The sequence below is a fragment of the Vipera ursinii genome (genome assembly GCF_947247035.1).
Source record: "Vipera ursinii genome assembly, chromosome: 2".
NCBI classification, from domain to species: domain Eukaryota; kingdom Metazoa; phylum Chordata; class Lepidosauria; order Squamata; family Viperidae; genus Vipera; species Vipera ursinii.
The window spans coordinates 59,086,495-59,103,884 of NC_139513.1; the positions used below are offsets into that span (position 1 = coordinate 59,086,495).

Below are 17,390 nucleotides of genomic sequence, written 5' to 3' on the forward strand. Positions count from 1 at the left end.
CCACTGCCATATGTAAGCAGAGTTCTGCAGCAGATGGTTTATGTTGTAAATATGGACACAGGGTACTGGCAGTATAAGAAAAGAATATCCTCCACAGTGCTCCAATGAGACTTCACTCCAAATTAACATCAACTTCTAAAGTAGTTACTGTTATGGATGAGAACTACCACAAACCCTGATGCTGCCCGAGAGTACCAGTTTGCCACCTCAAGTTTAAACTGTTGGGACACCTGATAGCCTCCCTCACAATTCACCTTTCACTGCCCAAATGCATCTCTCATATAACATGCTGAAAGAATGGCTGCCTATGTAAAATCCTGGTGGACGGGACAATTCAGAGGAGACTATTAAAATCTAAATATAATTTCATGCTTCTATGTAGTTTACTTCCGCAAAGTAATATGTTGCATCACCAAACATAAATAAGTGTTATGTTTTAAGGAGAATCACCCCAAATCTCACCATGTAGATAGAAACACAAAAAATGGCTTACACAGTGCCAGACCATTTTCCACAATAGTGTATTTTTTAAAAAAAACTTTGGCTGTGTTTACATGGCATGCTTAACCCATTATTGGTAGGGTTAATGGTTAGTGTGCTGTGAGAACAACTATGCTCAAGCACGGGGTTAGAAAGAGATAGTTTTAACCAAAAACGGTGCTGGGATAGTTTGCTAACAGTTTCAAAGACAGTTTTGTAGTAGCTTAGTTTCCTACAAATATGACTCACTTTGGGTAGAAACGGTTTGAGTCAGTTATGTGATATGAACTGATACATAGTCTAACCAATTGTTTTGAAAATGGAAAATTCTCCACATCTAACTCAGAAGGGCTAATGATTAAACCACAGATCTTCTGCATGAAAGCAAGTATTTTAGCACTAAACTATGTTCCTTCCGATATTATGTATGATTAGTAATGTCCAAGCTGAATTAAAAACTGAACAAAGTCCATTTGGCATACAATATAAGAAATTATAAGGATGAGTGTGAAACTAATGGGCAACACATAGATCCAGTGGCAGTTTAAATCAGCTTTTGTTGTTGTTAGCTGCAAAGTCGTGTCCGACCCATCACGTCCCCATGGACAATGTTCCTCCAGGCCTTCCTTTCCTCTACCATCTTCTGGAGTCCATTTAAGCTCACGCCTACTGCTTCACTGACTCCATCCAGCCACCTTATTCTCTGTTGTCCCCTTCTTCTATTGCCCTCAATCTTTCCCAGCATTAGGCTCTTCTCCAGTGAGTCCTTCCTTCTCATTAGGTGGCCAAAGTATTTGAGTTTAGACTTCAGGATCTGGCCTTCTAAAGAGCAGTCAGGGTTGATCTCCTCTAGGACTGACCGGTTTGATTGTCTTGCAGTCCAAGGAACTCACAGGAGTCTTCTCCAGCACCATAGTTCAAAGGCCTCAATTCTTTGGTGCTCAGCCTTTCTTATGGTCCAACTTTCACTGCCATACATTGCAACTGGGAAGACCATAGCCTTGACTATATGCATTTTTGTTGGCAGGGTGATGTCTCTGCTTTTTAGTGTGCTGTCTAGATTTGCCATTGCTTTCCTCCCCAGGAGCAAGCGTCTTTTAATTTCTTGGCTACAGTCCCCATCTGCAGTGATCTTGGAGCCCAGGAAAATAAAATATGTCACTACCTCCATTCCTTCCCCATCTATTTGCCAGGAATTGAGAGGGCCAGATGCCATGATCTTGGTTTTCTTAATGTTAAGTTTCATCTCAACTTTTGGACTCTCCTTCTTCACCTGCAACAAGAGGCTCTTTAGTTCTTCTTCACTTTCTGCCATTAGAGTGGTATCATCTGCATATCTTAGGTTGTTGATATTTCTCCTGGCAATCTTAATTCCAGCTTTTGATTCATCTAGCCCTGCCTTTCTCATGATGTGCTCTGCATATAAATTAAATAGGCAGGGCGACAGTACACAGCCTTGCCGGACTCCTTTCCCAATTTTGAACCAATCTGTGGTTCCGTGTCCTGTTCTCACTGTTGCTTCTTGACCTGCATATAGGTTTCTCAAGAGACAAATAAGATGATCTGGTACTCCCATCTCTTTAAGAACTTGCCACAGTTTGTTGTGATCCACACAATCAAAGGCTTTAGCATAGTCAATGAAGCAGGAAGTATATGTTTTTCTGGAACTCCCTAGCTTTCTCCATGTTCCAGCGTATGTTGGCAATTTGATCTCTAGTTCCTCTGCCTCTTCAAAATCCTGCCTGTACTTCTGGTAGTTCTCGATCCACATACTGCTGGAGTCTAGCTTGTAGAATTTTAAGCATAACTTTACTAGCATGTGAAATGAGTGCAATGGTGCGATAGTTTGAACATTCTTTGGCACTGCCTTTCTTTGGAATTGGAATGTAAACTGACCTTTTCCAATCCTGTGGCCACTGTTGAATTTTCCAAATCAGCTTATATGACTCTTTTTAAAAAATAAGGTTCTTTTCTCTTCCCAATTGCAACATGCAATTAGTGCCTCTTTAAATCCTCAAAATAGGAAATAAATAAAAAAACAAGCCAGCAGAACTGATATTTCCAATTAAGAAATATGTTCAGTCTTTGTTGTCTCAGTAACATGTGCTTCGAACTTCATGACTGAAACAAAATATATTACTTGATCAGCACAATTCAGGAGAAAAGCCAGACAAAAGCAAACCAAGTTGGATCATGAGAAGACTGCATTCACAATAGAGGGGGATGAGAAGCACGTCAGGCAAAGCATGGGCACTCCAAAATGTTTGCCAATCCTTAACTGGAAAGAGTTTGAATAGTCTTACTGAGTCACTATAAGATTACTGGAACTTTAAACTGCATGTCACATATTAATCACTTAAGGCACACCTTTCCCATGCTCAATATTGTTTTCAGCAATGTGTAGGGGCAAAGCAAGCAAATACAAATAAGAACACAAGTAAAAGAAATTGAGACAATTCTGGAAAAGGGAAAAATGCAATATATGGACAAGTCACAGCAATTAAACTTGCATCACACATCCCATAACCTTCATCACTGCAATAACCGAAGATGGAATTACTTACTAGGTCTCTTTTCTTTTTTGGCACACAAATCTGATACACAATGGCAAGGGAAAATAATTCCACATTTGGTTACAGAATGCTTGGTTTTCACAACCTCATGAACTTTGCAAATAATTTATGGTATACAATTTTTATAAACTGGAAAACAAGTAGAGGAATGGCTTGTGGCCTAAAGTATGATGTTGTCCCCCTACTCCCTCAGTGATAAGTGGCAGGGCTAAACCCCCGATGACAAGTGTGAACTGAGCATGCTCATTTGGAAAAGAATTCCTAAGTTCAAGCAGCTATTGGCAAAGTGGAGACTCTTGGCTCAGCAGACATTCTGATTCCGTAGGTGGCCTTATATGGAAGAGCCTATCTTCTAATGGAGGTTCATCTCCATTCAGCATGTGGATATTGGAGGACTAGATTGCCATCAGTTATGAGACATGGCATGGTTTCACTCCTAGTTCAAAGTACAATTGATTACATGATGAATGGCAGAAACTATTATGCATCTACAAAGCCTGGGATTAGATTGGATCCATAACCAAAATAAAAATCTGATAGTAGCTTGCATCCAAATTGTTATTTTTGAATAACAACTGGGAATTGTTAAACTTTGTTACACTACTGAATTTGAAAAAAAAGTCATATTTAATTGCTGGAGTCGATTTGCTTATTTGCAAACTGTCCATAAGCTACACTGCTTCCAAATGTGTCAGTGCCCACCTACAAACATATGCCTGTTCTTTTTGCCCAAATTATACATAAAAAAATCTGTGAAATATTTGTGGCATAAAGACACTGCCTGTTTTGTGTTATACTATTACAATGGTTAAACATGCCTTGACACTGACATTCAATATGTTTGGGAGTGTAATATATGTTCAGAACTATGAAAAAAATAGTGGATTTATAACTTTAATATATTTCTTATTTATATATTACCAGCAATACATTTTTTTAAAAAAATAATGTTTCTTCATTTTATCTTCTGCAGTTGCATTAACACTGTTATCAGATTTAAGATTTTTGGTGAAGATACTATATTAACCATGAAAAACTTTACATTTACCTACTTATGTGTGCTGATCTAAAGAAAAAATACTCGTAAATTAAAAAGAAGCAACTAAAAAAAATGCTAATTAAATCATACATAATCTCTTACCTTCGGTTTAAATGCAATGAGTTTCAGAACCATTTCAACAGTAAACACTGCAGTAAACACCATATTCAGAATATCCATTGCATCATTAAAAAGTTTAGACTGTCCATAGTGCTATGAATAAAACAAATGAGAAAAATATTAATATTTTTTCGGGCAATCAAAATAAACAACACATTTCTAACACTCTACTGCATCTCTTGTACTAAAAAGATTAGTATGAAATCATATGTTGTTAATATGTCACATGGAGAAGTTAGGAAAGTGCAGCATAAAGGCTACAAAACAAGGAGATGCTGAGTTCTAGTCCCTCCTTAGGCACAAAAACCAGCTCTGCGACTTTGGACCATTCTTTCTCAGCCCAATTCACCTCACAGGGCTGTTGTAGGGAAAATAGGAGAAGGAAAGTGTATTAACTATGTTTGCCATCTTGAGTTATTTATAAAAATAATAAAAGTGGGATTAAATATAAATAATTAAACAAACATTTGACAATCACTTATTACCCAGCTACAAATAGCATTTATTTGTTGTCTCTTTCTAAATTTACTGTGAAATAACATAATGACATCGAAGTAAATTATTGTTCCCTATAAGATATTATTTCTCCCAATATTAGGAAATAATTTATTAAGTCAATTATTTATCAACTTTTATTAAGTCACCCTTATCTTTATCTTAAAAATATCCTTTTTCTTAAATCCAATTGTTCTTTACTCCAGCTCCTTAAAAAGATCAATCACTACTGATATTAAATATGATAATCCAATTATGTTTGCTCTTAAGCAAGATTTGTAAACAATTCTCAAAAGCTAGCTTAACATTAAATCATGATTTCTTTTAACCAAATCATGTTTTTAAAGAAACCACAATGCCTGGATTTACATCTTAATTGTTTAAAAATCATAATGATTACATTTGCAAAAAAAAGCACCAAACTAAAACAAAATATATAAAATCATGACTTGGCATAGAATGTAAATTCAGGTAAAACCAGTAAAAATGAACTGACTAGCTTTGACCACAATTAACCTGGAAGGTGAAAATTGGCTGGATTGATACATTGTGCTAAAATGCAATTTCTTTTCATTTTGGCTTGTGGAATAAGCCAGAATGGCTAGCCCTAACCCCAATCCTAATCCTAACCTTTTCATACTTGTGCGATAAGATTGCAGACAAGTACAGGTAGTCTTTGACTTACCATCATAATTGTGTCCAAAATTTCTATTGCCAAGTGAGACAGTTGTTAAATAAGTTTTGCCCCATTTTATGACCTTTCTTGCCAGCTGGTTCAGTGAATCAGTGCAGTTGTTAAGTTAGTAGCATGTTTGTTAAGTAAATCTGGCTTCCCTGCTGGTCAGAAGGTTGCAAAAAGGGATCACAGGACCCTAGGACACCGTAACTGTCCTGAGTCAGTTGCCAAGTGTCTGAATTTTGATCATGTGACCATGGGGATGCTGCAATGACCATAAGTGTGGAAACGACCATAGGTCACCTTTTCAGTGCTGTTGTAACATTGAGCAGTCACTAAATGAACTGTTGTAAGTCGAGGACTACCTGTATGCAAAAGTATGGGTTTGGGGTATTGACTGTGATGTTCATTTCAGTGCTCATTCCCCTTGTTCACCGATGGATAGGTTCACAGAACATTTTAACCTCAGAGCAAATGTGATGGCTTAGTACGAACTATGAATCCATATATCTCACTGTAACAGTTGTTCAAGGATTGGTTGAAGGGAAGAAACACACTAAATGTCTCCTTCAAATAAAGGATTAAATATATGCCATTGCTGTTACATAAGGAAATTTAGAATTTTTTATTTTTTTTAAAAAAAAATCCCTTATGGAACAGATTTTCTGAATAATTATAGGAAGGTCTGGAGAATTTGATAACAATTATAAATGTGGCCAAAAGCATTGGTGTCTCCTCCCTTTTGCAATTTGCTGTGAAACAAGTTGAAGCTGATACAAATAAATGGCGTCCACCACTCTTTATTCCACAGTCCATAAAGCAGACGCTGTGCTTTTGATATATGACTTAACATATTCTTGTAAATAATAAAACTGGAACTAAAAATAATTTTCTTAAGATTTTAGTAAAAAGAACAATAATTCCAAAACCACAAATGAAATCCACTGTTGCACGCGAGGGTACTTTTTGCTCCTTTTCTCTGTACCATCTTCCACCATTCCTAAACAGCATTCCTAAACAAAATGGCCATAACAAATTTCTTAGGTAAAGTGGCACCTTGTTTCATTCCTACCTGCATAGCCAAGCAAAGGGTGTTGAGCATGATGAGGACAAACATGATATATTCAAAGACAGTAGAGTTCACCATATACCAGAATTTGTACTGATAAGGATTTTTTGGAATGTATCGACGCAGCGGCCGGGCTTTCAAAGCATATTCTACACACTGACGCTGAAAATAGTAGAAATATCAACATCATAAGCAGGAACTGCAATCTTGTCAAGAACTATCTGTCTGTGATTCAAATTTTTATTTCAGAAACAAATCCATTAGTGGACAGCTCCATTATATCAACAGTTACATCCCATAACAGAACCAAAAGGAAAAATCCATTCCAAACATAGTGGAAAAGTCACCTAGAACTAGATTGTGATCACAATGTAATTGATAAATCCAGTGCTTAAAACTGGCTTTTGGATCTGTAGCTCAAAATTTGCTTAGTAATGGCAAGCAAGGAAACATTAGGATTCTGAAGATATTAGATTATAATATTTAAAAAGGTGCTGTTTTATTACCTGATTTTTGTCAAGTTCACAGTTTTTGTATTCTTGTTCTCCCTGTTCTTGGAATGTGACAATGACAAAGCCAACAAATATGTTCATCATGAAGAAAGCAATAATGATGATGTAGATGATGAAAAAAATAGAGATTTCCACTCTGTAATTGTAGATCGGTCCTACATTCTCTCCATTTGAATCTATAGCTTTATAAAGAAGCCTGCATATTAAAGACAAATGAACAACAAATTCTAACATCATGAAAACAGCAATTTCTAATTCTGGCTTCAATATTCAAAAGTACATTTTGGAAGGAAGATCCTTTCATGGAACAAGAGACCAAGATGCCTATCACTAAAGGTCCCCTTATACAATTCAAAGCATGTTGAGTATTAATTTCAAAGGTGAGCTATCATCCTGGTAACAATGGAAATGAGAAGAACTAGTAAATATTTTTATCATATTTACAGTCTGTTTAAAATGTAGAAGATGTTCATATCCCCTGCTCCGTTAATGGTACATCTCTGTAACATATTGTATCTATAAAATGGTACATGTTCATTACATCGAGGCAATAGTATTTCTAAGAGTCACAATCACAGTCTTCCCCCAAATAACCTCTGAAAAGGCCAGTCAAAACAAAATAAAATACTCTTTTGTAAATGATACACTTACGCAGGCCAGCCCTCAAAAGTAGAAACGGTAAAAAGAGCCATCATAGCAGTAAGGACATTATCAAAGTTGAAGTCACTGTTCTGCCATTGTCTCTCTCTCACCATTGGAATGTCCATATCTCCATCTTTATAAACAATAAATATTCCCCTATTGAAATGGTTGGAAAAAACACAAACAGTTACTAGGGCAATTGACAATTATTTTAAATTTTCCATATTTCTTAAAGTGCACCTATGATAATCCTTTGCATGTTTTAGTAATTGTAATTAATAACAGAAATGGGGAATCTTATAGTCCCCTGAAATTATTCCATTTTTCGTGGTATTTCTATTGTATTTATAGCCCAGCTTTATTCCAAGAACACTCATGGACAGCTCCCCTGATTTTATAAACAATTGTCTGAAGTAGAACCTAGAATTATAGGGCTGGAAGGGAGTGATGGAGCACCTACAATTCTGGGAGGTAAGCTGTTCCATTGATTAATTGTTCTCCCTGTAAGAAAATTTCTCCTTACTTCTAGATTGGATCTCCACCCAGTACTTCCACCCAGTACTTCTTGTCCTGTCTTCTGATGCTTTGGAGAATAAGTCAATACCCTCTTTATTGTGATAGCCCCTGAAGGCTATTATCATGTCCATCCTAATCCTTTTCTTTGATAGGCTAGAGTCATACTGAGATCGTTCAATTGTTCATCATCTAATTTAGCCTCCAGACCCTTTCCATCTTTGTTGCTCTTCTCTGCACACTTTCCAAGATCTTTTTTGTATCATGGTGAACAGAGCTGTATATTGTAGTACAAGTGTGGACTCACGAAAGGGGTATAAAGCAGTATTATCACTTCCTGTGATCTTACCTGCATCCCTCTGTTGATGAAGCCCAGGACTGCTTTGGCTGTTTTGATAGTCGCAACACACTGCTGGTTCATCCTCAAGTGGTGGTCCACTAGGACACTTAGCTCTCACAGTTACTACTGTTGAGCCAGGAACCACCTATTCTGTATCTACATATTTGGCTTTTTTCTACCTAAATGCAGGACCTTACTTTTCTCATCACTGAACTGCATCTTGTTGGATAAGACCCAATGCTGAAGTCTGTCAAGATCCTTTTGGATCTTGAGTCTATCTTCCAAAGCGTTACCAATTCCCTCCAGCTTATCTGCAAACTTGATGAGTTGCCCTTCTAGCCCCTCATCTACATCACTTATGAAGATGTTGAAGCGAACTGGGCCCAAGATAGAATCTTGGGATATCGCACCACATGGTTTCCTCCACACAGATGTAGTTCCATTGAAGATATTCAATTACCTCTGGGATCTACTAGGTACTTGAAGCTCTATATGCCATCAAAAGTCTGATACCTTAGGAACTATATTGCTTCTCAGCAACAATTGGAGACCCCAAAGCTTCCCATTTCTTTGTTATCTAAAAATGCAGATAGGAAAATGTTCTTACCGACAGTCCACAGGATTTTGCTTTGCTTCATCTGTGCATCGGTAGAATTTTCCCTGTGCATAAAAAAGCATACCAATTGAATCTAGAGCACCATTCCTATTTCAAAAATCTCTATAGAACTCAAACAAGCCTCACAAAGAGATTTCAGTATGCTCTGGATATTTTTTCCTTGTTCTTACCTTAAACAGCTGGACACCAATACATGCAAACATGAACTGGAGTAGAGTTGTAACGATCATGATATTACCGATAGTTCGAATGGCAACAAAAACACATTGAACAACATGCTGTAGAGGAAAAAAGAGAGAGAGAGAGAGAGAGAAAGAGAAAGAAAGAAAGAAAGAAAGAAAGAAAGAAAGAAAGAAAGAAAGAAAGAAAGAAAGAAAGAAAGAAAGAATCAGTTCAATTCTCACTTGGTATTTAATCACTATACTTAATAAATTAGCATTTCATTTTTAAGTTATCAATAAAAGATTTAATTTCACATTTTAAATTTTACCTTATTATTTCTATACTCAGAATAGGGACACAATATTCCATAAATTCATTCTCACCATTAGGCAGTCATAAATAGCATATAAAGAAGCTAATCATGAAATATCAAATATGTCTAAAACAAGTTCTATTGAACTACAGCTCAATGATGCTAGTTCCCAAGAAATACGATTGGGACCTCAAACTTTCATTGCTAGAGTATATGAAAGAAAGGCTTTCATTCCTAGGTAGTGTCAAAATTAACATTTATTTTAGATAAGCTAAGATCAAGATTAAAGGTCAAGGAATAGGATGAGGTGATGGGTATACAACAAAGCACCATTGGAATTCAGAAACAAAGAAATCCAGACAAAAGACAAAACACAGGAATACATCACAAAACCTCTTGGTTAAAAGTGTTTGGAAAAGAGAAAGGCATCATTCAAACCATTGAGAAATATGAATCACAAAATGATACAGACAGAATGCTGGATTTATTTGAGCTAAACGTCCCCAAGGCATTTTTAAGGTAACCTCTAACGAAGCAATTGACATATTAAACTATTATTATGATTTTGTTTATAAACAGAATATACACTTTTCAAAGAAAATTCAGATAAAAACCTTAAGTCCTTTTGCTCTGTTAATAGCCCTTAATGGTCTTAAGACTCTTAAAACTCTTAGAATCTTCACAACTGATATAGCACTTGATCTAGATGAAAAGTAAAACAAACATTAGCTTGACATAACTTAATGTTACTCAATTAATATTATAAAGTTACATAATACTTATGCACGCAGCAGGCCATTAATTCTGAAATTTGTTTCCAGGAAAAAAATAAACACTGTTGGGTTTGGGTTTTTTTCCTTATTGTTCTACATCTCTCTGATGCAAAAGAATTTTTTGGAACGCCTCAGCAAGCCATTCCTTAATCCATCTAAAACTTGTTTAATAAGTTTAATAGTGTACTAGTAAACAAAAAGAATAAAATAAGGTATACTGTATGGCCGCAAACAACTTGTCCATCCAGGTTTTTAATAGCTACACAATTTGCTTTTCCCTCTAGACGTAAAAAAAACAAAACAAAAAACCTCTGCATTTTGATCATGTGGCCACATAGGGATGCTGTAACCATCGCAATTATGAAAAATAGTCATGTCACTTTTTTCAGTGTTGTTGTAATTTTGAACGGTCACTAAACAAATTGTTGTAAGCTGAGAACTACCTGTATTAATCCTCTTTTTCAGAACTGTGATCACTCTCCTTATTTGTTTCTCCAAGGAGTTTCACAATAAAAGTATAATTAAAATGTTAATGATAAATCTAATCCCTAAATGACAAAACATTTTGAAATATAATATAGGCAATATCCAGTGCAGTTGAATAAATGTGATCAAAATGGAAAACCTATATAACAGTGATTTAATCAGCCTAAAACACAATTTTGAAATTTGAAATATCAAATGGGGAAATAAGTAAAGAGCATGAACTAATAAACAACAGAGTATTAATCTTGTGAACTCTAAAGCTTCCTCTCCCATTATGTATTCAAAATGGACAGTGATTAATATTTATAGGTTATTTATATGTAAGGATGTAGGTTTATACATATGTTGTATATAGCATGTTTAAATGTGTGTTATGTATGTGTATACTTTGAGAGCAAGCAACTAATTTTCATTTTTAATGTGGGCCAATGTGCCCACAGTAAAAGAAAAATGACAATAAAGGTTATATTATCTTACCAATATTAAAGAAAAACATGTCTTCTGCTTGTGATACTAAGATTAGGGAAACGATGTAACAGGACTTAATGAAAGTGATGAATACATGCATGAAGTTGAAGATGTAGGTTTGATTATAGAAAGATAGGCTAAAACGTTTCTCAGAAAATCTGAACTCACATAGATTGTAAGAATTTGTAAGTTATTGAAATAGAACTCTAGGTATTGCAAAATACCTATGACTCTTTCTCAAGGGAAAGGGATTGCAATTTGTTAGTCATCAAGTTTGGTATAGGATGCCAAGCCCACAAGATATGACCATTTCCGTATAATGGGGAAATAGTACTATTTCTATTCAAATCATAAACAAACACAGTAAAAGACAAAACGAGCAATACTTACTGAATGCCAAATGACACAAGGGAAACCCCTACTACCAACAAGTCTAGCAAGTTAAAATAATTCCGGCAGAAAGACCCTTTATGAAGGAAGGCTCCAAACACAGTCAGCTGAAAACATAATAGTCCCAGTTTGAATCATTTATAGGTTGTTTACAAGATGTCTGCAGAGGATGAATGTTGCTTTCTATATCATTCAGAATGTAAAGAAAAAGGGGCTCTCTCTGTTAAGATTAAAAATCTGATCTAATGCTACACCACAGCATTTTCAAACATCAATCAATTACTAAATAAAATAAAAATACCAACATCTCAAAAACAATCACGGTTTGCTATCCATAGCTTTCATGCTTACATAATGTACTTGCCAAACATTTTAGTTTTAGTCCAAAGGTGCTTTTTCAAAAGGCAGGTGGACTTTCTTTGTTTTTCTTTGAAGATGTTTCGCTTCTTACTGAAGAAGCTTCTTGGATGAGAAGCGAAACATCTTCAAGGAAAAACAAAGAAAGTCCAGTTGCCTCTTGAAAAAGCACCTTTGGGACAACCATGACCTGGATGTCTGAGAATCTCCATAGACATTTTAGTTTTAGGTTTTTACATAGCACAGCTTTCTTAGAAGAGGGTTATACAACTTGTGTTTCATCTCAGAAAATGCTTATAGTTTTTAATAAGTAATATTATTAATAGGAGAGAAAACTATATCATGAAAATATATCATGAATAATCATATAATAAATAATTTATTTTCTTTGGTCTTATCCACTTTTTTGCAGTGCTGTGCCTCAAAGTCCAACTATACCCTTTGGCTGCAAAAAGGTTGTACACGTCTGTACTAAAATATAGAAAAAACACTGTTATACGTAGTGATATATGTTCTTGCAAAGCATAACCGTGCTTTGCAAGAACATAATAATATACTATTTTAGCTCTATGTAAATCTATTTCACAAAAAGTAATGAAAGTAAATGAAAGATAACATGTTCCTCCTCTGAAAATTTAAGTTCTTTTATGATCTTTCCTTTTTTTTTTAAAAAAAGAGAAAAATCCATCACAGAGAGATATGTTTTCCTTCTGACAGATTTTAAAAGCAAAAGGGTTAAAATAAGCTGCCAAATTAATGTGATGATAAAAAGGAAGTTCTACGTGCACCCAAAGGTTTGAAAAATATATTAAAATTTTAATAAAAAGTATCCTATTTGCATAAGTATATGGAAGGTAAAGAAAAAGTAGCAGACATTATTGCTAAAGTTGTGTTTGAATTAACAAGGATCAATGAACAATTAAATACCTTTAATAGGATTTCCACAGTAAAGATGGCTGTGAAAGCATAGTCAAAGTAACCCAGTATCTGCAAGGCATAACATACCACAGTGAGACATTTATTTACAAGGGTTCATGCTAGAATTTACAATTTTGGATACATATTAATATATAGTGTACATTCTAGAAATATTCAACACAGTCTTCTTATGGGAGTTTTCCAACTTTCAAGTCTACCAAAATCAAATCTATTTAGGTTTTTTTTGAAAGTCCAGCCACATACACATACAAAAAATCATGAAGAAAGCTACTTTTATCTCCTAGCACCAAAATTTATACAACTAGATATATGATTACTTGTAATAAAATTAATATAATTTCACATGGATGGAATTATTTTAATTATTCCAATGTTGATTACACTGAGGATCCTTTCCATTCTCCTTGGTATGTATATCTAGAATTGCTATGGTGACTTTTTTTTTAAAGAAAATGTTTCTGAAATCATGGCACTGGAGAGATCTTATCATTTGTGGGCATGCTTAAAGTGAAAATGGGTAACTGTATAAAAAGTGACATTGCCAAACAATTATTAAATGATTTTAAGAAAGTGGAGAAATAAGCACCTTAAGTTACTACTTAACAGAGTGTCAAACTGGCGGCTTGTGGGCCGGATGCATCACGTGCAAGCCACACCCACCCTGGCTCCACAAAGGCAAAAAAAAAAAATCACGATATGTCACAATATATCATGTGATGCAATCAAGTTTGACACCCTTTAGTTGAATTCAAATCTGTTGAATAAATAGATACGTCCATGCTATTTTCTGGGCAGGTGTAGTTTGTTGTGATATTTTGTACATTCCTAGCCTAGTACATACAGTAGTCCAAGAACTAATGAGGTTGACTGTTGTCAATATTCCATACATGCTTATTTTACAAATATAGAAAAAAGAAACTTTATCCCTGTAAATTTCTTGCTTCTGCCTTTATGTAGAAATAATCATTGAAACAATACAGAGGAGTCTCAGTAAGTCTAAATGTAATTTGAAACACACACAATAATGATGATGATGATGGGAGGGACCTTGGAGGTCTCCTAGATCAACCCCCTCAGGCAGGAAACCCTATACCAGGGGTGTCAAACTGCCAGCCCACAAGCCAGACGCATCACCGGGAAACCACCACCACCCCATTTGCCTGCAATGGGGAAAAAGTTTCGATACGTTGCACGACGTCACATGACGTCGTGAGTTTGACATGTCTGCCCTATACCATTTCAGACAAATGACTGTCCAGTCTCTTCCCAAAAACTTCCAGTGTTGGAGCATTCATCACCTCTGGAGGCAGGTTGTTCCACTGACAGTTCTAACTGTCAGGAAGTTTCTCCTTAATTCCATGTTGCTTCTCTCTTTGATTAGTTTCCATCTGTTGCTTCTTGTCCTGACTTCAGGCGCTTTGGAGAATAGCTTGACTCCCTCTTCTTTGTGGCAACCCCAGAGATATTGGAACACTGCTATCACGTCCTCCCTTGTCCTTCTCTTCATTAAACTAGACATACCCAATTCCAGCAACCGTTCTTTATATGTTTTAGCCTCCAGACCTCTAGTCATCTTTGTTGCTCTTCTCTGTACTCTTTCCAGAGTCTCAACATCTTTTTTACTTCATGGTGACCAAAACTGGTTGCACACACACACACACACACACACACACACACACACACACACACACACCAGAGATAGGAGAAGTGGATGCACTCCGCTTTGAGATACTTTGCATTGCAGAAGCAATATACCCCACTTCAGTGTTAGGATTAGAAACATTGAGCTGGAGTTCATCTTCCCTGACAGGCCAATTTGTTTCCAGAAAGAGAGTTTCTTGTTATTACAGAGAGCATAATATTGGTGAGATATGGAATTCTTGGTGTTCTGGGAGATTGGTTGTCTGTTTGCAGACATTTCCTTCCCTAACTAGGTAACATCATCATATTGAAGATGTTCGCAGGTGATGGTTTCTAGTTGGTAATGAAACATCAGCAAGCAAACAGCCAGGCTCAGAGAGCACCAAGAACTCCACAGTTCAACCCTGAACTCCAGATATTCTCTTTGGCTGGAATTGGGGGTTACCAGTCATCCAAATATTATTAATTCCAAGGATAAATCTAAAGACACCACCCGTGCGAATGCACAGAAGGAGACTCATTTGAAATTTATAGTCTGAAAAGGTAGCACTGAGACAGGTGAAGCAACTATCAAATCATCTAGGCTCATAGCATTCCTAGAAAATTTTATAGTGGTGGCAGATTAGTTAAGGCCAAGAAGGCTTAGCTAATTCACAAATTATAGACAGGCTATATATTAGATTATATTTGTGCCATCATACTGTGGGAAACTGAAGGGATATTAATTTAAGTAACATAAAATTACATTCCTGTAAATTTCAAGCAATTAACATTTCCTTGTCAAAAAAATAGCCAGGGCTGACCCTGCGCATTATCAACTAAGTTGGAGCACCGGGGAACTACCAGAGGACTGGAAAAGAGCTGATGTAGTTCCTATCTTCAAAAAAGGGGAAAAAATAGATCCAGGAAACTACAGATCTATCAACCTGACCTCAATACCTGGGAAGATCTTGGAAAAGAGAATCAAACAACGAATCAGCGAACACCTAGAGGCAAATAAAGTCATTACTAAAAGCCAACATGGGTTTGTCAAAAATAGATCATGCCAGACAAATCTTATTGCATTCTTTGACCAAGTGACAAAATTAGTGGACCAAAGGAATGCTGTGGATATAACATCAGTAAGGCATTTGATAAAGTAGATCACAACCTACTACTTGATAATATAGGAAAATGTAGGTTAGACAGCATCACCACCAGATGGATTCATAGCTGGCTGACAGGCCGTACTCAGAGTGTGGTCCTCAATGGAACTACATCTACATGGAAGGAAGTGTGTAGTGGGGTGCCCCAGGGCTCTGTTCTGGGCCCAGTGCTCTTCAACATCTTCATCAATGATTTGGACGAGGGGATAGATGGGGAACTCATCAAATTTGCAGATGACACCAAGCTGGCAGGAATAGCCAACACTCCAGAAGATAGGCTTAAGATACAGGAGAATCTGGACAGACTTGAACAATGAGTCCTTCGGGAGAAGGGCGGTATACAAATTAAATTAAATAAATAAATAAAATAATGGGCACTATCTAACAAAATGAAATTCAGTGGTGAAAAAAGCAAGGTTCTACATTTAGGCAAGAAAAACCAAATGTACAGGTATAGTATAGGTGGTATTTTTTATTTATTTTTTTATTTTAATCCCATTTATATCCCGCCCTTCTCCGAAGACTCAGGGTGGCTTACAATTTAAGCACAAACCAATGTGCTTAGCAATAGCCTTCAATGTATATGCCTGCTTATTAGGGCTTTCGCCCCACCCACCCCCCAGCGGCATTATTACAAAGTCAGCTTATTGCCCCCAACAATCTGGGTCCTCATTTTACCTACCTCGGAAGGATGGAAGGCTGAGTCAAACTTGAGCCTGGTGGGATGCGAACCTGCACTAATTGCAGGCAGCTGGTTTTACTTAAGGAGGCATTAGCCCACTGCTCCACCAAGGCTCCTTACCTTGCTCAATAGTAGTAACTGTGAGAGGGATATTGGACTCCTAGTGGACAATCACTTAAATATGAGCCAGCAGTGTGCTGCAGCTGCCAAAAAAGCCAACACAGTGATAGGCTGCATTAATAGAGGGATAGAATCAAGATCACATGAAGTATTAATACCACTTTACAATGTCTTGGTAAGGCCATACTTGGAATACTGCATCCAGTTTTGGCCACCACGATGTAAAAAAGATGTTGAGACTCTAGAAAGAGTACAGAGAAGAGCAACAAAGATGATTAGGGGACTGGAGGCTAAAACATATAAGGAACAGCTGCTGGAATTGGGTATGTCTAGTTTAATGAAGAGAAGGATGAGGGGTGACATGATAGCAGTGTTCCAATATCTCAGGGCTGCCACAAAGAAGAGGGAGTCAAGCTATCCTCCAAAGCACCTGAAGACAGGACAAGAAGCAATGGATGGAAACTAATCAAGGAAGCAACCTAAAACTAAGGAGAAACTTCCTGACATTTAGAACAATTAAACAGTGGAACAACCTGCCTCCAGAAGCGGTGAATGCTCCAACACTGAAAGTTTTTAAGAAGAGACTGGACAGCCATTTGTCTGAAATGGTATAGGGTCTCCTGCCTGAGCAAGGGGTTGGACTAGATGACCTCCAAGGTACTTTCCAACTTATTATTATTATTATTATTATTATTATTATTATTATTATTATTATTATTATTATTATTATTATTATTATTATTATTATTATTTTCAGCTAGATGGTGCCATCTCCTGAGATGTTCATGGACTAGTCCGTTTTGAAAGACACATTTTTAAGAAGATCATACATGCAGATT

At 36.4% G+C, this 17,390-nt stretch overlaps 1 protein-coding gene across 3 annotated transcripts in view; it reads right to left on the reverse strand.

Moving 5' to 3' along the window:
• CACNA1D (calcium voltage-gated channel subunit alpha1 D) overlaps window positions 1–17,390 on the reverse strand; it is a 272,427-nt gene that overhangs the window by 78,608 nt on the left and 176,429 nt on the right. For all 3 annotated transcript variants that reach the window (XM_083353210.1, XM_083353209.1, XM_083353211.1), the window contains exons 21-29: window positions 12,952–13,011; window positions 11,668–11,774; window positions 10,165–10,252; window positions 9,246–9,353; window positions 9,067–9,119; window positions 7,616–7,762; window positions 6,959–7,160; window positions 6,456–6,614; window positions 4,195–4,305 (exon numbers count right to left, since the gene is read on the reverse strand). In XM_083353210.1, coding sequence (XP_083209336.1) covers window positions 4,195–4,305; window positions 6,456–6,614; window positions 6,959–7,160; window positions 7,616–7,762; window positions 9,067–9,119; window positions 9,246–9,353; window positions 10,165–10,252; window positions 11,668–11,774; window positions 12,952–13,011 — 1,035 coding nt within the window. The remainder of the gene's footprint in view (window positions 1–4,194; window positions 4,306–6,455; window positions 6,615–6,958; window positions 7,161–7,615; window positions 7,763–9,066; window positions 9,120–9,245; window positions 9,354–10,164; window positions 10,253–11,667; window positions 11,775–12,951; window positions 13,012–17,390) is intronic.